The following is a 26,492-nucleotide window of genomic DNA, read 5'->3' on the forward strand; positions in this document are numbered from 1 at the left end:
AGGGGAGGCGCGCTGAGTCCTCGCTCCTCCCCCTTCTCTCCTGCCTCCCAAATGCCACAAGCCAGCTGACTGCCGCCAGCAGGAGGCAGGGGAGGGAGGGGGAGGGAGCCTCTGTGCCGAGTCCTCGCTCCTTCTCCCTCCCTCCTGCTTCCAAAAAGCCACAAGCCAGTTGATTGCCCTGGCAGAAGGGAGGGGGGGAGGAGCGAGGACTTGGCGCGCCTCCCCCCTCCTTCTCCTACGTGGCAATCAGCTGGCTTGGCATCTAGAAGGGAGGGGAGGGAGAGGGGAGGAGCCAGGACCCAGCGAACGAAGTAAAGGGGGAGGAGGTGGGGGGGAGAAGAGATGGGTCAAGGGTGGGGGCTTGGGGGAAGGCATGGAGTGGGCAGGCTGAAGGCTGAACCCCCTGCCTCTGGTGCTTGCAGAGTAGGGGAAGCTGCCCTGAAACCTAACCCACCCCCATTTACATTAATTCTTATGGGGAAATTGGATTCACTTAAAATCGTTTCACTTAAAGTTGCATTTTTCAGGAACATAACTACAACATTAAGTGAGGAGTTACTGTACCACACTTGTGCTTTCTGTGCAGTAAATCTGCAACTGATTACATTTCTCAATGTTAAAGAAACTCTGCCTGATCATTATTTACTGAGATTAGTTTTCGATCTGAGGCTTATCCTTAGACCACCAGTAAGATATATGCACAAGTCAACACCAGGGCTAATTTAATACAATCTGATCTCATTTTCATTCTGCTTTGTCTAACGCAGTGAATCGATGTTTGTTTATGAGCAGGCATTCACCTCCCACTGACCTGTGCAAGCTCAGTGATGTTGAATGAGGCGAGGCCAGAGGTTTGAAAAAAGATTTCAGAAATTCAGACATCAACAAGTGCTGATGACAATATTCCATTCCTTTCAGGTGAAGTTACCCCTCGCAGTTCTCCCCTTCCTCCCTGTCCCACCTCTCAGATTCCTTATTTCAACATGGACAACTTCCTCCAGTTTCCAATCTTCAGATACCAGGGTGAAAATAAACATATAGGAAAAAACAACTTGCAGTTAAAAGGGTCAGACTGGAACTTTTTCCCTTGGGACTGTACCCAATCTCCCATTGTGGTTTAGCTCTGAAAGTCATTAAAATGCATTCTGAATCTGCTGTTGCCAGACCAAACAACATAGAGAGTTGGTAGAATTTCCATATGACACCAAAACGGTTGGCAAAGATTGATTGCTATCTGGGGCAAGGTGGTGAATGGGACTGGAAAAAGAGGAGCTGGTTTCAGGAGGGGCATATATTTTTGTAAGACTACTGATTCAGGAATGCAAGCTTAGGGGTTGCTCTGTATTTAGCTTATGGATAAATAGCAAAGCCTCAACATGTTATGCTGGCTTCCCAGTTATTTATAAAGCCTGTTTCTTACCACTTTGGTTTTTGGTTAGTGAAACATGGCCACTCATTTTGAAATAATCCCTTCCATTTCTACATGCAGGACCATCTGGATAGGGGGCATTTCAGATTCTCAATATGTGAATGAGATGATAGTGTAAAGTTGGTTTTAAATGTTTTAGGAACTAAGGAATCAGTGGGGAAGGGAGAGACTTTACAGAAGGAATGAGCGGTCCACGTTAGCACCGGCTTGCTGACACAGAAAAGGTTTTTTGGGGCAAGCCAACACATACTGGGGCAGGCTGGACAAGGAGGATGTCAAGAATACAAAGGTACCTTTCCATCTGGTATGGAATGGAAATGAACTGGGGGAGAAAAGGGTTGAGATCACAAAAATAAAGTCCAGTAAATACCAACATGTCTATACATCAATCACAGGGTGTGGCTGCAACTCAAGTGCACATACCTGAACTAGTTTTAATCTAGCTACCCTGGGACCTGGAGAGCCTGCAACAGGGTGCATTTCAGTGCTGGCTACCACTGTGAATAATTATCTAGGGTGCAGTGTGGGCTTGTTCAGCCCATGTTGAAATGCATACTGCACAAATTCACAGCTCAGAACCCGAGGTAGCTAGATTATAGCTAGCTTGGGTATGTCTACTTGAGCTGAATCACACCTCGTGATTTCAGTATAAACATACCCTATAAGGTTAAATAGAAATAGGCACACAGCCAAAAATTTTATTTATATACATATAAATATGTCTCTCTATATGTCAAACAATTCCTATCTTCCTGTGATTGTACATTTATTTAGAACTAGAATATGGCTTGTACTACTTGATCACACAGCATAAGGGGAAGTAAGAGCCTTTCCTATGCCCCTGAAAGGGCTAGCTGGTCCTTGGGTACAGGTCCCAAGGAGAAAGCAGATGCTACACGCCCACTATTCCCCACCAATGCAGGTGGGCAGAGAGTGGGCACAGCCTTGGTTCTACCCTCCAAATGCACAAGCGAGTGGAGGTGACATGGCCTAGGGCGGGAGGTGAGGGAGAGTGATTTTCTGCAGGTTGTAAATTAAAAAATGATGAATGTCTGGAAGCCAAAAATCTAAGGTGTTCCCATCTCAGGTACTCTCTGGGTTGCTTAGCTATTTGGAATGCATGAGTGGCTTAGTTAAATTCATTATTAGTTGTTCAGGGGGGACTATAAACTACTATTAAATGTAGATAGATTAAAACACCAGTCTAAGTTGACAACTGATAACACTCAGAGAGGCTTTCTCAGTTACATTTAAATCTCATGCCTTGTGCTCTCGCTTCTATTTTTCTTGCTGTTAAATTTTAAAAGGGGCAATTTACTGATGTTTTTAGAGTGGCTTCATTAATATAACCCATTTATGCTGAGATGCAATCCCCTCTTGAGCTTATTTTAGCCTCTAACTATTTATCTGAATTCAACAATTTCCATTGTTTCTCCAAGGATTTATCTGTCAAATGAGCCACTCTGTTTGCATTTGGTTGCGCATGTTTCAGTTCAGAACTAAGCCTACAGAAAACAGATACATTACTACATGAACATGAATCCTCATGTTTATGGACTGCTCTTGTGGAATCAGAGAAAAACAAAATTATTTTCAACCCATCCAATACTTTCTGGTAGACTCTTCCATGTCTTCCACATGTATCCATAGGTCTGGATTCAAAGCCTGTTGAAGTCAATGGAAACACTCCCATTGATCTCGATGGGCTTTAGATCAGGCCCCTACAGAATGTCTCTCTATCTGTCCATATATCCAGTGTGCATGTGCCTGTCTCCCTGGTATCTAAGCTCCAAGCACAACATTTAAAATTGCATTACACTGTTTTTTGCAAATGGCACCTATTCCCTACCAGCTCCTACTTTCAGCCATTTTTAGCTTAACTCCTACCCCCGCCCCCAGCCTTCCTTTTGTTCTCCCTTCCCTGACCACAGGAAACAAACATCACCAGGCTGCTCTTCTGTCATTATTATTGAGGGAGGCCTTGTACAATTTGCAATTTGTCCTATAGACAGTCAGGCTTGGGCTTATCCTGATCTTTGGTGTTAAGGAATTCCATAGCCAATGACCTTCCATGGTAATTTCTTGCCCATAACTCCAAAAGCTTTATCTTGGGTTCTGGCAACTGCAGTATCCCCACTGAGCATAACTATCATGGTGGTTCTGCCTTACTGAGGGCTTGTCTTCATTGCCACACTAAATCAGGGCTGGTAGCACATCTGATGAAGACACATTATGCCAATGGGAGAGCACGCTCTCATTGACGCCACCTAATTACGCCATCTCAACATGATGCAGAAGATATGACACCGCTGTAAGTCGAATTAAGTTACATTACTCAGGGTAGTGTTTTTTTCATGCCCCTGAGCAACGTAACTTCATCAACTTAAGCAGAAGTGTAGACAAGTCCTGAGAGTAAGAAGTGACTCATTTGACACTGATAATACTCTTGCTGACAGGTTGGTAATTAGAGTTGGTTGAAAATTTTTCAGTGAAACTGTTTTCTGTCCAAAAAATGCTGCTTTGTCAAAACCTAAAACGTTTTGTGGAAACAGATCAGTTTTGACAAAAGTTTGAGGGTGGCAGGGAGAGAGAGAGAGCACAAGCAAGTTCACTCAGAGTAGCCAATAGCGTGGTGGTTAGGGCACTCATCTAGGATATGGAAGACTGGGGTTCAAGTCAATGTTCTAATCACTGGGCTATATAGTCAGTCTTGTGCTTTCTCTCATGTTGAAATTGTTCCACCTTGTATAAGTCATTCAATGTCAATTGCTCCAGAGTGATACTGACTATATAGCCCAGTGAGTAGGGCCAGTTGTGACTCAGACAGAGTAGGGATTTGAACCTGAGTCTCCCACATCCCAGCCTATTGGCTCTTCAGGGCTGGCCTCTTGCCCATGTTTTCAAAATAAAATTTTGAAACCTCAACATTGTCCATAAAAGGCAATTGTGGTTTTCCACCCAGCCCTATCGGCAACTCATTTTTAATTAACTGTATTAAACTTGTTAATGCTACACAAAGGAGCTAAGTTGTTTTCAAGTTCATATTGACACCAATGTCTTCACCACCTTCAAAACAGACAGATGGTCTTTGTCTGAAACTTTTATCTTTTCAAATCTTTAACTTCACCTAATTTCACTGTCTGAGCTTGTCTGGGTCACCTGAGGTGAGGTGAAAGCACTCCTTGGTAAATCATGTTTGATTAAGAGAAGATAAAAATAACTATCCATAAATTGCAACTAGTTTCTCTTTCTCCCCACCTTCCTTCACCTCCTCCTCTACAGCACAGTTTCAAAGCAGACATAAAAAAAATAAAAATCAAATCACAAAAGCTCACCCCTACATTTCATCTGAATAAAATCCAGCTGGTGAATTGACTGTAGTAAAGGTTCACTATCCAGAGTCAGATCAAATTCAGCTGATACTTTTGGTTCCAAGGCTCCTTTGACCCACTGTTCCTGAGACACCTGAACACGTTTGATTAAAGCATCTGAAATCTTAAAAAGAACATTAGGCTTTTAGTGAAACCAGAAATTCAAAAATACACCAGAATAAGTTAGAAGTGACAGATCTGAATGACTACACTACATCATACAAGGTGACTGAGTCTCATGGCCTAACTGAAGCAGGGCACATGGTAATTTTGCTGTGAGTTCCATGTGTGTTGCATCTTCCCATGTTGTCTTTTCAAAGAAAATCCCCTGTGAGAGTTGGAAAAGCTAGTTTGCTTTGAAAAGAAGCTTTGTGGAACAGGGCTGGGGATGTATCTTAACTGCTTGAGAGCCACACAGAAAGCAGTGTTTCCTCTCTGATCTGCACAGCAGCTGTCTTGATATCTCGTTTCATCTCCATGAATAAAATGCAGAATATTTCTGACACTAGAAAGCTTTTTAATTTAGCAAAGTCTAGCAGACAGAAATTGAAGCTAGAACAATTCAAACTGGAAATAAGGTGCCCATTTTTAACAGTGAGGGGAATTAACCATTGGAACAGCTCTCCAAAGGATGAGGTTGATTCTCCATTAAATTAAGATTGGATGCCACTCTTAAAGCTCTGCTCTAGTTCAACCACAAGCTATTAGGGCTTGATGAATGCTGCCAAGATCAGTGTTGACCTCCTTCTGTTGGGTTTGTAACAGTAACTATGAAAAGATCTTATAATTTTCAGAAACAACTTAATAAATCCATATTGAATGGCAAACTAGAGAAAGTCAGGAGAAAGCATGTCAGTATGGGGATTTCAATATAATAGCTGAGCCTAAATGATCAGATAGTAACTCTTTACACTTGGCAAAGGGAGGAAGAAGACACCTGCTGGTCACCATGTTTTCTTTTGTAATTGACCCAGGATCATCCCCAAAATCCTTATTCAGCCATTATTTAGTTCTTGCAGAGGCAAAACTCCAATAGGCCAAATCCTGAGACAAGGAAACTGCAGATGTTCAGAATCTCTCAGAGTTTGGCACATAGCTTCAGTGAAGACTGAGTAAGGATTTCAGATTTAGCTCTATTAAAATACCATGGTAAATGGTAGCTTGGATCAAAGAAACTATTTAGACTTTTCCATGTGTTAATTTGGGGTTAGATTGTGCTATGGACTAATTGCCCATGTGCGGGTACCTGTAACCCCCATCCTTTATATTCCTACATGGGTTATCTGGGAGCAGAAGAAAGAATAAAACTAAGGTTTCTGATATTGGAGATAAAAATATTAATCACTCAATCATATTGACTTTCTAGCAGAATGCACCAAATATGTGCTCTGGTTTTCCTGTCTCCGAACATTACATCATGTTTCTTTCCCAGAGTCAGGGATAGAACCAAGCATCTTCATCTCCAATATTAACTGCTATGTAGCGAAGAGTTGTGTAACTCACTGTCAAGGCCACCTTTACAGGCTGGTCCACAGAAAGAACAGTAATTACATCTATAGTCCAAGTGGTAAAGGTCTGTGCCGAGGATCTAGAACTCCAGGGTTCTAGCCTGATGATGCCTCAGATTAGGGGACTTTATGGCTGCATGTGACAAGAATTTGATTTTCCAGTTTTCATTTTAAAAAGTGGTTTAATTAATTAACATAGTGAGAAAATAATCCTTTAAACCAGCTGTTTTTAAACTTTAGCAACCCGAGGCCCCTGTTTTGATTTAAAAGTTTTCACAGACCCACCTCCCAAGTCCCCTGCTCAACCCCAGGCCCTGCCCCCACTCCACTCCTTCTCCCAAGGCCCCACCCTCTTCCCAGCCCCACTCCATCCCTGCCCCTCCTCTTCTCCACCTCTTTCCACCCCTTCTCCCAAGCACTCCCTGTCCCGGCTCCTCCCCCTCCCTCCCAGCACCTCCTGCATGCCGCTGAACAGCTGTTCCCCTGCGTGCAGGAGGCACTGTGAGAGAGGGGGAGGATTTGAACAGCGGGACCGGTGGACCCCCTGGTGTACATTCGCAGACCCCAGTTTGAGAAACGCTGCTTTAAATGATGTCTCATAATCTAGAAAACATCATCATCTGTAAATTACGTTTGACATGCAACAAGATAGATGTTCCATATCTGCATCAAAATTGGCACTCATTTTGCACTCACACACTTGGCAGGTTTGACAGTTGAGAGGTATGGTGCCAGGAAGGGCAAGAGCGGCGCTAGGGTTTTTGGCGCCCTAGGCGGGGGTCTTTCCGCGCTCCCAGTCGGCAGCAATTCAGCGGCGGGGGGGTCCTTCCATGCTCCCGGTCTTCGGGGCACTTCAGCGGTGGGTCCCGGAGCGAGTGAAGGACCCGCCACAGAATTGCCGATGACAACCCAGAGCGCGGAAGGACCCCCCGCCGCCGAATTGCCGCCAAGGGCGGCAAAATGCCACCCTCCCAAATCCTGGTGCCCTAGGCAACTGCCTAGGTCGCCTAAATGGAAGCGCCGGCCCTGAGGAAGGGGACATATCAGGAGCAAGCTGGAGGCTTGGCAGTATCAATGATGTAAGGTCTCTAGGCTGCTGTAACTAACTGACACCAGGACTGGGTTGGTGCAAAAATCAGGAAGCCATAACCAGTTCCCTGATGGTCCCCTACCCCATTCCACTGCAAAGAGAGCAGGCTGGGCAAAGGGGAAAATTGATCTTCCATGTCCATTCAAATCTTGGCCTCTACTTAAGCTACCAACAAGAGTACCAATTATGTTGTCTTTTTTTGGGTGATGCAGACCCTTGTCTATTGGCAAATGCATAGATGCCACCAAAATCATTTTATATTAACCACCAAATTGTAATGATTTCTAGGTAATATATTGACAAGGACAGAATGTGAATCAGCAGCTGACAGACTCCATAGCCCATTTCCAAGCCATTAAGCCAAACAGTCCACTGTAGCAAGTTTTACATTCCTGTATAATCTTTTTGTTTCTTCATAAAAGTAAAAAAGAAAATACCTGTAAAAAACCAGAGGGATCATTTTCTTTGATTACTTCCAGACAGTATTCCATAAGTCCCGTTGACTGACGTAGCTTCAGAGTACAGTGATTTATTTGGTCCCAAACAACCTGCAAATGAAAACCTCAGGATATTTATGATAATCATCTCAGCCTTCACTGAATCAAGTAAATTATTTCAGAAGCAGCAGCAGTGAATAGAAGAGAGTGTTAACGCTATGTTTGTTTTAGCTGTCATATGGATATTATCCCATCTGCATCAGCTCCACTTCTTTGCTCTGTATTGTAAATACTGATAATTAGTTTGGCAAAATATCATGTACAGGGAATCTCAATTATCAGAGCAGATTAAGTGTTGAATACCAAGGTCTGCTCATAGCTGAAGGAGTTAGAATCAGATGGGTGTAGAATTTATTCACTGCACATGCAACCACGCTTCCATTAAAATTTGAGCTTTTAATAACAAAATAACTTAAACCCAATATATTAAACAGGATAACTATGAGGACTATTGGGCCATCTATATTCTATCATTCCCTTCACATTTACAGTAGACCCTTGTTCATCCAGAGGAAAAAAAATAAGAAAGGCACATGTCTCATTTTTCTGCAATTTTGGACTTGTTTCTGCTCTCATCAGGAGAAAGTCCACTGCGGTCTGTGGAGTTATTCAAAAGTAAAAATGGTGTAAGTGAGAGGAGAATCAGGCCTTTTAGTGGGACAACACCAATTAGGAAGTTGTGAGAGTGGGGTTCCAGAACACTGAGCTGTCTGTCCATTCCCTCTACATTGTGTTAATCAGACAATAGAAAAAAATCTAAATATTGTAATGCACCCAGAACTTGTAATATCTTCAATACAGAGCTATGAGCTGCATGAAATTTCAGCACAAAGAACCCAACTGACCGCCACTCCAATCAGCCAGTTACATTTTCTCTTTCCTTCCCCTTTCTCTTAGAAGAGAGTGAAGGAGGATCTCAGGATGTCTCTCACAGACACTTGAGATTCTGAAGGTTTAAAAAAAATGAACTAAATCCTGAAATTTTTATTCAGTCCTTTCCCAAACAAGATTGCTTCCACTAGGTCAAAACCAGAGAGGTAATGAGTGCTTGAACTGCCCATTGATATCAGTGGGATGAGTTGTGATATTTGGCACCTGTCAGGATTTGACCCATAACTTCAATAAGAGTATTGCCTGAAATTTGAAGCACCAATTCAGCAAGTTACTTAAGCACATGCCTAACTTCAAACACATGAATAATTCCATTGAAGTCATGGTTACGTATCTTATTAAACTGGGGCCTGAATAAGGACTTCAAGATCTGGTCAATGGGAATTTTAACTGAATAAGGACTTCAGGACTAGCCTAATGTGCATTAACTCTAGGCTAGAGTCACTTCAATAGAAATATTTGTAGCCACACTCTCTGGAATGCTTGCAACTTATAATAGTTGTGCTCACCTTTATTTGTGCTCACGCTCTTTGGTAACTTTTGTGAGCAGTTTTGCCTTTTGACGAGTTAATGCATCAACCAGGGCATCACACTGAGCAAACCAGACAAGCTTCATAATCCAACCCATTCTCCTAGAAGAAGGTGACAATCATATTCATCTATGAAAATGAATTTTTTGCAGTAAAAGCTGTACATACCCAAATCAATACACGTTTTATATTTAGAAAATGTTTCCTTTCAAGAGTTTGGCACGTTATGTTTCCTTTGTGATTCCATTACATATTGCACTATTAACAACTGCTACCTTTAAAATGCCTTAAGGGACACTGTCAAGATAATCATGCTACAAAACTGATTTATTGTAACCGCTTAATATACTAGCATTTTCCAGACAAATGAATGCTTGGGAGTCTCTATGTATTATTAAAATATCGTTCCAAATTGTGCTGTTACCTCACTGAAACGCCTCTGAAATCAGGAGGGTTGCACTATAGTAACTTGAGCAGAATGGAGTCCACAGACTGATCACAAGGGGAATAAACCAAGAATAAATATAATTCTTGAGATTGTGGTATATTGCCTCAAGATGAAGGCTGAGAGCAATATGCACAATGAAAGGAACAATTTTAACCTGAGCACTTTTTTTTGAGCTTCTTGTAGTTAGCACATGCTTACATCTTCCCTGGAAACATGAATTTGGTTACCCTTTTAAAAATAATACACTGTAGGTTTTAGTCACATGGCAGTAGAGTTCACTTCTGTACAGAGGACCAGCAGCTTAGTCATAGCTTAAGTGGGATTTAAATAGCACTGGGCTTTGGGCTGGTTCTCTGCACACAGGGGAATTTCACTCCCATGGAATTCACAACATGAGACTGGTTAAATGGAAGTCATCATACAAGCTAAGCAGCTGCTCTTGAGGAGGGGAAGGAAGCCTTCATGCTCCTGTTTCCAGGAGACACTGGGTTATCTAACCAGTTTCTCCCCAGATCCCAGTTCAGCACTTAAGCTTTAGTGTGCTTAACTTTAAGCATATGCTTAATCCTATTTAAATCAATGTCTCTCTCTATTTCTCCCTTGGATTATATTTTACTAACCTGATTTGTCCACTTGGCCAAAATTAGACTTGTCCTATTGCCTTCCTAAAGGCTGGAGGACAATTCTCTACATTTGATATAGTCACTGATATCCACTTCTAATAGGCTGGCCACTGTGGTAGTCAGTTTTCCCAAGACAAGTATAGCTTGCAAGTCTCCATGTCTTCTGCTTAGAACCCCAATTCAGCAAAGCATGTGCTTAACTTTAAGCTTAAATCCCACTGAATCAATAAAGAGTCTCAGGGAAGAACTCATCTGTCAACAGATATAAACACTAGTTCAGTTCATGTGGGCACTTACACCTGTGCAAAGTGGGTGTGAAATACTACCTGTCTGATGAGGAGAGTTTTACATGCACTTTGCATTAGACTAAATGACTCCAAAGTGAAAAGCAGTGGAAAATTAGGCCCAGTGATGATAGAGAGATAAAGTTACCAAAGGATTTACAGTATTTTTAGACCATTAACCTATCCATTTCTCTGACAAGGTTCTCTTTGAAATCAGTTATTAAAACCACAAATGTTACTTTTCCAGGAGTGAATTCCTGAATGCTTTTAGGCTTTAAATATAAATCAATGAATGTGCACAATTTGCTGCCCCAGTATATATGAGTTATACACAATGCTTTGTTTATGTTAGGGACTACATGTATGTCTCTTCATCGCGGAAAAAAACAGTTTTTAGAAAAGATAGTTTTGCCAATTTTAGTTCGTTATTCTGGAGCCATTGCCAAGCTAAATTAGGTTTAAATAAGCATCTTGTCTTAAGATGCAAGTGCCATCTCTTCTACAAAGTATCCCTACTTTGGGATATCCATAAGCATTGGTGCCAAATCTCTCTAGTCTCGATCGTCCCTAGTGACTTGATTCAAGTAACAGAAGGGACATCTTGACAGGAAAGGAAAATGAAATTTAGCTCTACAGTCAATAACCCCTTTTGCATCAATGTAACTCCATTGACTATGACAATTTCTCCTGATTTACACCAATATTAGAGCAGCATCAAGCCTTTGCTCTCATTTACGCTGCCGCAAATCAGGAATATCTCTACTGAAGTCATTGGAGTTACCTTACAGTAAAAATAGTGTACATGAGAGGAGAATCAGGCTCTGTATGACTATCCCTTACATATGCACACGTTACTTATGCCCATCTTTTTCCCTTTGTTTCGGCTTTTCTCTTCCCCTCTATTTATTTCAATCTACCTCCGTTTTTAGATTAAATTTTATTACCCTCATCCTCACACCCTAAGCAAGAGGTGGGCAAACTACAGCCTACGGGCCATATTCGGCCCCTGAGCTCCTGGCCCAGGAGGCTAGCCCCTGGCCCTTCCCCTGCTGCTCCCCCCTCCCCCCTGCGCAGCTCAGCTTGCTCCGCCGCTGGCGCAATGCTCTAGATGGCGGGGCAGTGAGCTTCTGGGGCACTGCAGCTGCAGAACCCGGCTTGACCCAGTGCTGTGCTCCGCGGTGGCAATGGCATGACTGGCTCCAGCCAGACAGTGTGGCTGTAGCGCTGCCAGCCACCAGTGCTCCAGGCAGCGCACTACGGGGAAAGGGAGCAGGGGGTTGGATAGAGGGCAGGGGAGTTTGGGAGGGTGGGCAGGAGCAGGGATAGGGGTCAGGGCAGTCAGACGGAGAGGAACACGGGGGCTGAATGGGGGCAGGGCTTCCAGGGGGGCAGTCAGGAATGAGAGGAGGGGTTGGATGAGGCGGCAGGGGGCAGTCGGGGGACAGGGAGAGGGTGTAGTTGGATGGGGCAGAGGTCCCAGGGGGGCAGTCAGGAATGAGAGGAGGGGTTGGATGGGGCGGCAGGGGGCAGTCAAGGGCAAGGGTTCCGGAGGCGGTCAGGGGACAAGGAGAAGGGGTGTTTGGATGGGGCAGGGATTCCCAGGGGGCAGTCAGGAAGCAGGGGGACTGGATGGGGTGGCGGTGGGCAGTCAGGGGCGGGGGTCCTGGAGGTAGTCAAGAGACAGGGAGAAGGGGTGGTTGGATTGGGCAGGGATCCCGGGGGGGGGGGCATCAGGAATGGGAGGAGTGGATGGATGGGGCAGTGGGGGGCAGTCAGGAGCAGGGATTCCGGGGGCGTCAGGGAGCGGATGGGAGTGGATGGGGCAGGGATCCCAGGGGGGCATCAGGGAATGGGGGGGGTTGGATGGGGAAGGAGTCCTGGGGAGGGTGGATGCAGGGGGCGGGCCACAATCCCCTCCCCTAACTGGCCCTCCATACAATTTCTGAAACCCAATGCAGCCCTCAGGCAAAAAAGTTTGCCCGCCCCTGCCCTAAGCCGTGATTCATGCAGCTCTCTCTCTGATTAAGGAGAGAAAGAACATTTTTCCCTTGGGAGCTGAATGCTCCGCCTCTTTGGCTAGGTCTATACTGCAGACTCAGGCTCAGTGTAGCTTGAGCTGACATACCCAGGAGAGCTATGTCCCAGAACAGTGAAGCTGCAGTGGTGTATGCTTCAGTGCAGCCTAGTCCTGTGAGAATCACCGATGGCTCTCTGCTAGCATGGGGAGCAAGGGACCAAGCTTGGGCTGAATTTAGATGAGGTACAACTAGACCATGGGTTAGCTCAGCCCCTTTCTGCTTGTATCTGTCCCTCCTCTACTTGGGTTACACCCCCCTGTGCCTTCACTTTGTCATTCACAAGATGATAGGAAAACGTAGGTTTCTGCACAGAATGTGAGTCAGAATGAGTGCTCTTGTGGGTGCTCCTGTCATGGGGACTACACTCCCATCCCCCAGTACTTCCTGCAGCAGATGGGAGTGAGAATCATATAGTGACAACAACAAGGCCCCTTAGAGAGTCAGGAAAGAGGTAGTGAGGGCAATCAGGCAGGTTTTGAAGAGTGCGAGAAGAACAGTGTAAGGGACTTGAAAGTGACCTAAGAAAAGAAAAAGGAGAGAAGAAAAGCAGAAATCCACAGTCAAGGAAAAAAATAAGAGCAGAGAAAGAAAAAGGAGGCCGTGAACCCAAGAGTAAGAGCACAGCTCTCTCTCGCTAAGCAAGGGAGTAAAGAGTTTGACTTGCTGTCTGGCTTGTATGGTGTTTAAATACAATGATAAAAACTACACGTCTTTTACTCCATTGAGCAAATGTTTGCGTGTAAGACAGTTCTGCTGAGGGGTGAAAATGGGAGGCTGCCAGTACTGAGCAGGGCCAGCTACAGGGTTTTTGCTGCCCCAAGCAGCGAAAAAAAAAAGCCGCAATCGCAATCTGCGGGAGCTCTACCACCACCACTTCAGTCTTCGGCAGCAGGTCCTTCGCTCCGAGAGGGACCGAGGGACCTGCCGCCGAAGATCCGGACATGCCGCCCCTTACCCGTGGCCGCCCCAAGCACCTGCTTGCTGGGCTGGTGCCTAGAGCCGGACCTGGTACTGAGATATTTATTGGAGACAACCAGAATCATGCTTCTCAGCTCAGGCCATGGATCTGAATCCAAACATTCCCAGTGTTCTGATTTGTTCAGATTTTGTATTCTGGTTTAGACCCATTATAGAGATAGGCTCATGATGTGGAGTTCAGTCCAACTCCAGATTCAAATTTCCTCAAAACTCAGAGGGTGGGGATTAGCTGCAGGTTTCTACTTTGGGTTCAACTCTAGGATTTCAGTAACATGGGGTGGAGATTCAGGGGGTCATAGTCACGAATACCAGAACAGACAATTCCTGGTCATTCGACTCTAACTACGACAGTACCAGTATGCATAACAATTTGCCAGTGTTTCTGTTCATATGCATTAAAGAATTTTACAGTACAGTTTTAAATATTTGTAAATGTTCATCTTTAGGTTTCAAAAGGGTAAAAGTAGCTACTGAGGGGAGCTAGGTGACCCAGTGGATCAGTGATGGACTATGGAGTCCTTCACCTGCAGCTTACTGCTTCAAATCTGTTCAATGTGTATATTGAGTGGCTGAAGTTCATTACCATCTGACAGCTGTTTGGTGGCCTAAGGAACATGAGTTGGTGGTTTAGACCAGTTCCTATCAGTCGGTTATCCATATCACTTAAAAAAAATAAGTTAATCTCCCTTATTGGCGCTTCTAGCAGAGAAACAAAGGAATGCAAAGAGTGGGGGATACAACATTCTGTGGCACTTTGCATATGTTGGCAGCAATTGTGGTATAAACTCAATCTGGGTTTTTAAAATAATTTAATTTTAGATCAAATTTGTATTTCTCAAACTCCTGCCTTCCTTTTCTGCGCAAAGCAGGAACTGGGGATTGCTCACTGATGACCAAAGGGCCAGAAGTAAAGCAGACAGCACACAGTGGGTAGACCATAGAAGCCATGCTAGAAAAAATCACTAGTCAGAACAATAATAATCCTCCTCTTGTGCCCTGGTGAGTCAGGGTACATCTACAGTACAGGATTATTCTGATTTTACATAAACCAGTTTTGTAAAACAGATTGTATAAAGTCGAGTGCACGCAGCCACACAAAGCACAATAATTCGGTGGTGTGCGTCCACGTACCGAGGTTAGCGTCAATTTCTGGAGCGCTGCACTGTGGGTAGCTATCCCGTAGCTATCCCATAGTTCCCGCATTCGCCCTCACCCACTGGAATTCTGGGTTGAGATCCCAATGTATGATGTGCAAAACAGTGTCGCGGGTGATTCTGGGTAAATGTCGTCACTCATTCCTTCCTCCGTGAAAGCAACGGCAGATAATCATTTCGCGCCCTTTTTCCTTGGATTGCACTGGCAGACGCCATAGCATGGCAACCATGGAGCCCGTTTTGCCTTTTTTCACTGTCACCCTACGTGTACTGGATGCTGCTGACAGAGGCGGTACTGCAGCGCTACACAGCAGCATTCATTTGCCTTTGCAATGTAGCAGAGAGGGTTACCAATCGTTCTGTACCGTCTGCTGTGCCACTGTAAATTGGTGATGAGATGATGGTTATCAGTCGTTCGGTACCATCTGCTGCTGTCATGGGTGCTCCTGGCTGACCTTCGCTGAGGTCGGCTGGGGGCACAAAGACAAAAATGGGAATGACCCCCAGGTCAATCCCTCCTTTATGTTGTATCTAAACATATAGTCAGTCCTGCCTAGGATATGGGGCAAGTGTACTAGAGAACCAGTGTATCAGAGAATCAGAGAGCACAGCCACTCCGTGTCAGATCCCGCAGAAATGATGAGCTACATGCCATTCTAGGGGCTGTCCCTGCAATAATCCCACCCATTGCTTCCTTCCTCCCCCGACCCTTCTGGGCTACCATTGCAGGGTCCCCTCATTTGTGTGACGAAGTAATAAAGAATGCAAGAATAAGAAACACTGACTTTTCAGTGAGATAAAACGAGGGGGAGGCAGCCTCCAGCTGCTATGATAGTCCAGGCTGGACATTAAATGGTGGAGGGGAGAGGAGCGCAGCATCCCGCTGCTATGATAGTCCAGGCAGTACAGAATCTTTTCTTTAGACATGAAAGGTGGGGGTGCTGATGGAGTTCAGCCCCCAGCTGCTATGATGAGGACGGTTACCAGCCGTTCTGTACCATCTGCTGGGAACAACCGGGAGTCATTCCTATTTTTACCCAGGCACTCCCCGGCCGACCTCACCTGAGGCCAGCCAGGAGCACTCACGGGCTGATGACGAGGACGGCTACCAGTCCTACTGCACTGTACCGTCTGCCACTGCGGAAGGGAGGGGAGAGAATGCTGCTGTTCATTGCCCCAGCACCATGTCTACCAGCAGCATGCGGTAGACATATGGTGACATTGAAAAAAGTCAAGAAACGATTTTTTTCCCTTTTCTTTCTGGGGGGGAAGGGGGAGTAAATTGACAAGATATACCCTGAACCACCCTGGACAATGTGTTTGACCCTACAGGCATTGGGAGCTCAGCCAAGAATGCAAATGCTTTTCAGAGACTGCGGGGACTGTGGGATAACTGGAGTCCTCAGTCCCCCCTCCCTTCCTCCATGATCGTCTATTTGATTCTTTGGCTTTCCGTTACGCTTGTCACACAGCACTGTGCTGTGGACTCTGTATCATAGCCTGGAGATTTTTTTCAAATGCTTTGGCATTTCGTCTTCTGTAACGGAGCTCTGATAGAACAGATTTGTCTCCCCATACAGCGATCATATCCAGTATCTCCCGTACTAGAGCTCTTTTTGGATTTGGGACTGCATCGCCACCCGAGCTGATCAGAGCTCCATGCTGGGCAAACAGGAAATGCAATTCAAAAGTTCACGGGCCTTTTCCTGTCTACCTGGCCACTGCGTCCCAGTTCAGGTTGCTTTCCAGAGCAGTCACAGTGGTGCACTGTGGGATATCGTCCGGAGGCCAATACCGTCGATTTGCGGCCACACTAACCCTAATCCGATATGGTAATACCGATTTCAGCGCTACTCCTCTCGTCAGGGAGGAGTACAGAAACCAGTTTAAAGAGCCCTTTATATCGATATAAAGGGCATTGTTGTGTGGGTGGGTGCAGCGTTAAATTGGTTTAACGCTGCTAAAATCGGTATGAACGCGTAGTGTAGACCAGGCCTCAGTATCAGGAAGCAGGCACTACTGCTGCATGTCCCAGACCTGTTCTCTGGGTAGACAGAGAGGTGAAAATCCCTAATATCCAGCAACTTTCATGAGCCTATATTCACTTGAAAAAAACAACTGAGTTTCACACTGGTTTTGTGCTCTTGTAGTGCAAATATAAATGTGTGTTTTAAAAGACATTAATTAGTCTTTTGCTCAATCTAATGAGTCAAAATCCAATGATCAGAGCTGAACAGAAACATACACAACAATAATTTCAACACAAACCCCCTCCCTCTCCACATTCATTTTGGCACTGCTTGTGCCCTTTTTGTATTTTGACTTTCCACAAATATCCTAACAATTAAAATACAAGAATGTTCTCAAAAACAGCATAATTTAAGCAAATGTTAGACTATTAACAGGTAGTAAGTTTGGAATTTGTAAAAATTAATATTTTTACCAAAAGCCTGACTCTTAAGAATTACACTCATCCAGTATGCGAACAGAAACACACCATACAACCAATGAGTCCAATCAGAAACTAAACAACACAGTTCAAATGTCCAATTCTTGCAACAAATGGCATACAATCTACAGGTCAACAAATATTTGTAGACATTAATTGATGAATAATTTTGCCTAACAAATACATTCAAGAAAAGAGTGTGTTATTCCAGGCAATCTGTGAACAGCAAGAGACTAAAGTCATCAAATAAATTATGCACTCAGCTCTAACGATTATTGTATTATCAAAACAAGTAGTATACAATTACCTGTATCTGCTGTAATATATTTTTCAGCTGAACCAAAAATTCTTTAGCTTCCTTTGCTTTATCTGAAACACCATTTAAAGCCTGAGACAACTGTGTCTGTAAGAAACAAATTTAAAATGAAAAAATTAGAGATAAAATGCAAATGAATTGCAAAAAAATGCAAATACTAATCCTTACTTCTTACAATTAAATGTTAAAAGGCTTCCTTGGAGTTACATGCATTCTTACTTGCACAGAGGATTTGTGCTAGAAAAGAATAAGTTAGCATTTCAATTGTAAGAGATTTAGTAAGGGTGAATCTCTGTGTGGGTAGTCAGCTATTGTCTCAATTTTCCAATTAAATGTAATGACTAGCTAAATCACAACACTTACAAAAGCCTGAAACTGTTCACATATGCACTGAAATGATAGTATCTTACATTTACATAGTGTCTGTTATGCTGAAAAATCCCCAAATGATATCTAAACTAGCAATTTCTTAACTCTAAACCTGAAATGTTTACAAACTTTGTAGTGTCAGCTACAGTTAAAATATATTAGAACTTTCATTACAAACCCCTGTTTGTATAGTCTTGTAACACTGTGTAAAAATTTCTTTTGGGACTGAAAGCATCCATTCGTCAACTTAACCCAGAGGTGAATATTTCTGGAAAAATTCTTTTACTCATTTTGAGTTACAAGAGGATAAAAAACAAAATAGGTACTTTCACCATTGTATGACAACTTTAAGATAATGTTTTGTTTATGAATAATTTAAATGGGTGAATTTTACAACATATTTGAACTAGAATTCTAGCCACAAGACTAAGCAACTTTAACTCCACCCCTTTGTGCATATGTACTACAATAATTTTTACATGACCACATATTATTCCTCAAAGTATAAAACATGGCATTTGATAACCTTGTATTTAGCTGTGATACTCTGAACACCTTTCCCAGAGCTGAGGAAGAGCTCTCTGTAAGGTCAAAAGCTTGTCTCTTTCACCAACAAAAGTTTGGTCCAATAAAAGATATTATCTCACCGATCTTGTTTACTTGCTAACAACCTTAGACACATGCAGTGTCTTGCACAACCATATTGATGTAACACACACAAAAGTGCATTAAATTATTTCTCTGAAAATTACACATGAAGGCCCTGCTCCTATAATTGCATCCATGGAAGCAGACCCTCGCCCCTGCATAGAGCTTCAATGACCTTTGCCCCCTCACAGATAAAATTGCATGATCAGGCTCTACAGTATATTTAACCAACAGACTACAGATGAAGAATAGCAAAATTGTCTAATTGTCAACAGCACTGTGTTTTGTGTTATGTTATGGCTGATGTAACTTCAGGAACTCTTTCAATACTATATCAACCAGCAGTGCTTCATTAAAACAGCTTGTGGAAAATGCACTATGAGCCAGATTATCCTCTGCTGCTGTTAATTGACGTAGCTGCATTGAAGCAAATGGAGCTATGCCAATTTCCACTAGCTGAAGATCTTGTTATTGGTCTCTTACTACAATGTTAGCACTTAGGCCCAGATCCACAAAGGTATTTAGGTATTCTCTCTCTCTCTCTCTCTTTCTACCTCAGTAACTGTTTAAATATTTATCTACAGTACAATAGTAGATTACTTTGAAATCTCAGGTGCTGAGTGAGTTCAGGGACCTACAGAGTTTGGCAGGAGTACTGTGGCTCACAGTGGAGCCAGAACTGGGATTTAGATACCTAATTTTGTTGCTTAGGCACCTACGTACCTTTGTAGATGTAGGTCAAAGTTACCATTTATTCTCTGCTTGATCCTGAGGGGAAGTGATTTACAGCTACCCTGACAAGGGCACAGCTCACTTCCCCCTTGTGCCAACTCTGCTTTACCCAACCCCTCCCATGCTCTACCCGTCCTCCACCCCTCCTTCCCTATGCACATGCTCAACTGGGAGAGGGAAGACATTAGGTGTGCTGCTCCTTCTGCTCTATTTCCTATGCTTTGACCGATGAGGTAGGAAACTCTAACACAACCACAGGTGGGTCTTACCTTAGGGGTAGGCACAAATTGGCCTATAACGAGACATAGCGTCGAAGGCTTAAGGAAGAATGAACTCTAATGTTTACCCTCCTGTTCATGGAAATGTTCTATATTAAGCCCATACATGCACTGTACTGGTACCAAATTTGAAAATAGAATATCCTCTACTATTAACTTGTAACTAATCTAATAGGAAGAGCTATAATAATTATATTATTGCTGTCAGTACTTATATATATGTTTTTTCAGCTTCCTACTCAAATTCTTGGCATTTCACAAAATTTTAAGTAACAATGTCTGGTCCAAAAGTTTACCAGGTTCATTGAGCCAAATCCTTATCCCTTGATAAGGTCCCTGTGTGCCACCAGAGCATCACAAAGGGGCTGGTGAAGATTCCCCCGGTTTTACATTCCTTTTGGTCATGTGCCTTTACCTCACCAACAGGACATATTTTTGCAAGCACCAGGTGGAAATGTGATGGAATGGTGTGACAAAGTATGGACAATGTGGGGCTGGAGCGTGATGTGCTCTGCCAATCAGTGGCTAGTTGAATGGTCCCAACAGGTCAGATGTGCCTCAGCCACAAAACAAAGATGACTATAGTTAGTCCATGACAAAAATATAATTGCCACCACTCCAACATCTAATCCCATCACCAACATCAGAGCACAGTGCATCCCACAGTATGGATGGGGCCAAAAACTAGGGTTTGTCCTCTAGTTATCATGGCAGCCATTAAATTCGGAGTCAATCCAGATCACTCATCAACTACATGGATATTAATGTGACTGAGCACATTCAGTCTCAGCTCCTCATATATAGCCACCATGAAGAAGACACTGTACATAAACTTGACAAAGAAACTGATCAAATAACTTGACCAAACTTTTTCACTCATTAAATAATTGTAGTTGTGCTACGGCAAGTAGAATATGAAAGCCAGTTCTCTGATCACTAAACCCATTTAGAGATAATAGCCTTGTTTATTAAAACATTTATAGGGTAGTTTCTAAAGCAAATGGATTTAGCCATGTACTTTCCATTAAAACAAAATGGATTCAGATGCCTAAAACCTCCATAAGCCACTATAAAAAGCACCCTTTCAGGGCTCTCTTTCAAATGGTGGAAGGATTTGCTTGAAGCTAAACTGCAAGTTACAAGCTCCATTAATCATGACAATTAATAATTCCTGACAAATGTTGTTCTATCCACATTGATCTTAATTTTAATATCTGGGTCCAACAATGAAATAAGGATTCTGTAGATGGGTAAAAAGGTTATACTCTTATCAAATACAGTAACAGACAGATAATGAGGACAAGTAATCAAATTTAGCTAGGCATAGAAGACTGATGTCTTCCCTGATTTTAGAAAATGAGACAGATAATTCTATCATTCTTTTTCAAAAGAAGAGTTCATTGCTCATTTACCTTTCTTTTTCTTCATCTATCATCATAGCAGATTAACTACTGATTACATCATATGATCCAGGCACTGAATTCTTAAAGAGTTTCCAAGTTTCTGGGAATGGAGGGTAGGGGTTTGGGGCAATTCTGGTCTACCTTCTAAAGATGCATCAATACGCCAATATTTTCCCTCAACTACTTGCTCATCTCCCTATGCATCAGTGTCCTAAACAGAGGCTTGTCCAATTAAAGTTCCTGATGTCATCTCCACTACAAGATCACACATGCACAATAGTTATATTTTTGATGTACATGGCAGGACACAACAGAAGTTGCAGAGCTGAGACTTGTTCATCACGCTTCCCCATACTAGTGAGTCAAAGGGCCCACAAATTTAAATCTATCGTCAGTAATATTATTAATACTTTTGTATTACAGTAGAGCCAAGAGATCCCAAATGTGATCATGGCTCCATCATACTAGGTGCTGTACATACACAAAGTACAATATCCTTCCCTCCAACAATAGGAGCAAACAATTTTGATCAATCCCTTTAAAGCCTTCCCACCGGAACCTCAGCTGATATAAATCAATGAGCCTCCACTGATTTATACCAACTGAGGATCTGCCTCTTTGTCCGTATACTACAGACCCTCTCATTACCCCCAAAGGTGCTACTCATACCAAAGGGAATAGGGAGGAGGTGAGCCTTTCCTCTGCAGTAGCCAACAGAAGGAAGCAAACTGCTCCACGTGAAGGGATGTAGCAATTGGGTGCTCTCCCTTCATGAGGGAGGGACCCTGTTCAGTGCTGCTGTATGGATAGCTGTAATGTGCTGAGGATAACAAGCACTCTATACATGTAAAATATTAATCATTAATTCTTAATCGAGTCAGTATCCACGCTTCCTGGCAAGACTGACAAGCTTCAAATCAATGTTAAAACAATCGTCTTTTGGTCTCTATCCAAAAAGTATATGAAACAACCCCAGCTTTTTATATAAAAAGATTGCATGATCAAACTACCCAGCAGCTCCATCTTGCACACAAATATCAGCAAACCCCTTCTTATGTGAAAGTACAAAGTCTCCGAACAAGTTCCCTGAATGGTTCAAATTATAATGAGTATCAATACCAGGGATGAGTGAACCAGACTGTAGCAATCTCTGAACTAGCCAAGCCTTCATCTGTCCTTAACCAAACACTACCATCACTAGTTTTTTGATCAATGTGGATAAGACCTTCACCTTCTCCATCCTTAACTACCATCATTACTGTGGATCACAGCCACCACACAGTCCTCTGAAAGGCCCTGACTTGCAAATAAACCTCTACACACCTTCCCTCTCTGCAGCCCTCCAGTGAGTCCCAGGCAACCTTCCATCACTGACACATTTATAGCAAAGTGACAGATAAAGATGCTATCGAAGGCCCAACAACTGTCTGCTTCTCTAATTTCATTTTGATTGGGAAGAAACCGGATTTGGTTTGAGATTTGGAAGTTGAGAAGTTACAGCATAATGCAAGATCACAGAGAGGGAGCATTTGACTTATTAGAAAGTCATGGGAAGCGAATATGCTGCCCAGGGTCTAACGGAGGGTCAGCAAGAAGGGCAGAAGGACCAGGGGCCTATTGGAGATTTGCGTGAAGGGAAGGGAGAGCTGAAGGCTATCAAAGAATTATGGAAATGAAGTAGCTTCAATGTTCAGATAAACATCAAGACACTAGGGTGAGTCACCCTGCATTGCCCTCTTATCTCACCGCCTTCAACAAGAACTATCACTGACATAGAATACTTCTTCCTCATTGTGGGGCTAGATCCTTGGCCCCATTAAAGATACACTGTGTTACTCTGGTGGCATGAAGTGACTGTACGGCTGCCCTGAAGGGGTAACAGGATTCCTCCAACACAGGAGACTCTTGGGTGGAGTATATCTGGTGTAGCCAGCTTTATATCACACCCCCTCCTTACATAGAAGGTGTGTTGGGGCTGGCTGGAGTTGGGAGGAGACATTCTGGGAATGTCTCAGAGGTGTGCTGGGGGCTTTCCAGAACCAACTTTGTCTAGGGGAGTCTTCTAGACAGCATAAATTACAGCAGTCCTGGGGCTACTCTAATTTAAGCAAAGGGCCAGTTCAACCCCCAGCTTGCTCCAGGAACGAGGGAGAAGTAAAGGTAGCTGAGAGCCACCTTTGTCTCCTCCCACCTCAGCATGATCTTGGCGCAGAGGAGGGTTGCAAAAGCCAAAACAGAGCCCCACTCTGTGGACAGCGCTTGAAGGTCCCAAACTGGAGGGCACTGGAGAAGAGGGGAGTGGAGCTAACAATCAGAAACCTTCCCCCAGCCATGAAGGCAGGGCTGAGCTGCTTGGGTCAGGGGGGCACCCCTAGACCCCTGGGCTTACCTTGTGCTGTTTCCACATAGCTCCCAGAGCTTTCACCTGGTGCTGGCCGTGCTTGCCCTCCTCCAGGCACTGGTAGCAGACTGGGGTGGCGCAGCTCACGCAGTACATGCTGTAGTTCTCCAGCTCGTGATCAGCGCAGGTGGGCAACTTGCGGGCACCCCCCGCCGCCTTGCCGGGCCCGCCCGGGAGGCTGGGCGGGGGCAGCAGGCGGTGCTTGGCGAAGGGCCCTCGGGTCGGGTGGCACTTGAGCTGGCAGGCGGCGCAGTACAGCACCTCGCACTGCTCGCACGCCACGGTGGCGGCCTCGGGCGGGCTGCGGTCGCAGAGCTGGCACTTGGCGGCGGCCTGGCCCTGCTGGTAGCGCTGCACGATGGCCTCCAGCAGCCGGTTGCGCGGGAAGCCGCGGAGGCCGCGCGGGTCCAGGGAGGCGCTGCGGTGGCATTGCGGGCAGGTGAGCGACGAGCTGGGGCCCGCCCCGCGGGGAAGAGCCGCCGAGGAGGAGCCGGACGGGGCCGGCCCCAGCGGCAGCACCCGCACCCCGTTGGGGGACTTGAGGCTGGGGGTGTAGGAGCCGTAGCCGCTGTCGCTCTCGCTGTGCAGGCTCAGCTTGTCCGCGTGCTCCCCGCCGCCGCCCCCCGCGGCGCACTCAGCCTCCGAGCCCGCCGCCCCCCCGGGTGCCGCCGCCGCCCCTGGGGCCCGGGGCTGCAGCAAGGCGGGCAGGTGCTTCTCGCGCTCGGGCGTCTGCACGGCGATGGTGCGGGCGCAGGGCAGGCAGACGTTGTGGGAGCAGGGCAGGATGATGGGCTCCCGGAACAGCGAGCCGCACACTGGGCACTTCAGCTCCTCTTCCATGGCCGCGCCGGCCGCCTCAGCAGACAGGCCCGCCGAGGCGGGGCGCGGGGCGAGGACGGGGCTCGCTGCCGCCTTCCCTTCCCATGCCCCAGGGTGCCCCCGGCGCTCCGGCTCAGCACCCCGGGGGCGGGACAGCGCCTGGCTGGGCGGAGGCGGCGGAGCTCCGCAAGCTGGGCTGCACACAGAGCCGCCCCGCTGGCTGCCGCTGCGGAGTGGCTGGACAGCTCCTGAGGGGCTGACCTGGGCAGGAGGCTATTGTTTATTGCTAGGCAATTTCCTCGCCCTTGGTGTGTGTGCAGCGCGCGGAGCGGGGCTGGCTTGGTTCCCACCGCATCGAGTAGTAGGCGGGGGCGGGGGAGGGAGAGGAGGGACAAAGGGCGGGAGCAGTCTGCAGCAAATAAGGGATGGCTTGCTGGCTGGCCGAGACTGGAGACAGCGATTCTTTCAAAGGGGCTGTGCTGCGATGGCTTTATAGGTTTAAAAAATCCATTATTAATAGAGAGGATTAAACATGGGGGGGCGGGGGGAGCTTTCTATCCCGAATAGCTTCCCCGCCCCCAAACGGCAGAGACAGAGAAAAGGAGGAAGCTTGAAAGCGAATAACAAAACCAATAATATATTTCCTTGATCCATTTCTTATCATGCTCCAACCCAAATGCGAACCACAAAACGTTCAGGCATTGTTAGAGAGAATAATGCAAAGGGGGAGGGGGGCTGTTATAGGCACGAATGGCTGCTCCATGCACAGGCAGTGGGAGTGGGAATCATGAGTAAGGAAACGCACCAGAGCTAGTAGCAATGTAACCCAAACCGAAATTTGCTGAGAAAATAAATCAGAGATGACAGCTCAGAGTTTTATGAATTGAAAATAACCATCATTATAAGAAAGAAACCAGTGGTGGGAAATCCCCCATCTGTTTTGTTGTTTACGCTCCATATGTTTAGAGGGGTTTATTAACAGAATGAAGAGATTATAAATAGAAAGGATTTCACTGCTTTGAGTAGATAATACAGTTTTGTGAGTCCCATCATTATTTAATGGACAGTTTGTTTAAAAGCCACATTCATATTAAATTCCATCCCACCAGCAGACTTCTTGTTTTTATATTTAAATGTTTGTGGGTTGATTTAAAAGGGAAGGTTACCCATCCTGTGCAGTAACTGAGGTTTATTCAATATAGGTGTCCCTGTGGGTACTCCACTTCAGGTGTCAGTGCGTTCCAGTGCCGTTGATTGGAGATCTTCGGTAGCAGTGCCTGGTCGGGTGTCTCACGGCGGCACTGGAGTCTTTGGTGCATGTGTGTTCCAACCCCCTCAGTTCCTTCTCCACTGTAGAGTCCTTTAAGTCAAACTCCAAAGTAGAGGGGAAGAGGGTGGGTAGTGGAGCACCCACAGGGACACACATCTCAAAGAACCTCAGTTACTGCACAGGGTGAGTAACCTTCTCTACTTCTTCAAGTGGTGTCCCTGTGGGTGCACCACTTCAGGTGAATGCAGAGCAGTATCCACTATGGTTGGGGGGACTTTGGAGCTGCGAGTTTGGCAGTGGCAGACAGTACTGTATGACCTACTATAATGTCCGCTCTGGCATCTTGTGTGATGGCGTAGTGTTTGGCAAACGTATGGTCTGATGACCATGTAGTGGCTTTGCGTATGTCAATAATGGGTACGTTGTGTAGGAACGCTACTGATGTTGACAAAGCTCGAGTGGAATGAGTTCTGATGCTGTCAGGAGGTTCAACATCGTGGATCTGGTAGCAGGACCTAATACAGTCGGAGATCCACTTGGAGAGCGCTGTTGTGAACTAGCAGCTCCTTTGGAGTGTTTTGCAGTAGATACGAAGAGTCTAGGGGTGATTTACTAAATGATTTTGTTCTGTCCAAGAAGAAAGCAATCATCCTTCTAACATCAAGGGTATGAAGTGCTGCTTTCTGTGGGTTTTTGTAGGGTTTGGGGTAAAAAATGGGGAAGTGTATCAGCTGGTTAAAATGGAAAGAGGACACCACCTTTGGCAGAAATTCAAGGTGGGGTTGCATCATGATCTTGTCCTTAAAGAAATTAGTGTACAGGAGGTTGGCCATTAGTGCACTTATTTCCCTGCCCCACCTAGCTGACATGATGGCCACAAGGAATGCAACCTTCATGGACATGTGGAGTAAGGAGGAGGTGGCTAT

At 45.1% G+C, this 26,492-nt stretch overlaps 1 protein-coding gene across 1 annotated transcript in view; it reads right to left on the reverse strand.

Annotated features, from left to right (window-relative positions):
• Positions 1 to 24,317, reverse strand: part of TRIM67 (tripartite motif containing 67) — a 53,063-nt gene extending 28,746 nt beyond the window's left edge. The window contains 7 exon segments of the mRNA XM_030556841.1: positions 4,771 to 4,924; positions 7,836 to 7,952; positions 9,301 to 9,384; positions 9,386 to 9,418; positions 17,638 to 17,733; positions 23,466 to 24,121; positions 24,188 to 24,317. Coding sequence (XP_030412701.1) covers positions 4,771 to 4,924; positions 7,836 to 7,952; positions 9,301 to 9,384; positions 9,386 to 9,418; positions 17,638 to 17,733; positions 23,466 to 24,121; positions 24,188 to 24,317 — 1,270 coding nt within the window.
• Between the last annotated feature and the right edge of the window lie 2,175 nt (positions 24,318 to 26,492).

The sequence above is a fragment of the Gopherus evgoodei genome, chromosome 3 (assembly GCF_007399415.2).
Source record: "Gopherus evgoodei ecotype Sinaloan lineage chromosome 3, rGopEvg1_v1.p, whole genome shotgun sequence".
Taxonomy (NCBI): Eukaryota; Metazoa; Chordata; order Testudines; family Testudinidae; genus Gopherus; species Gopherus evgoodei.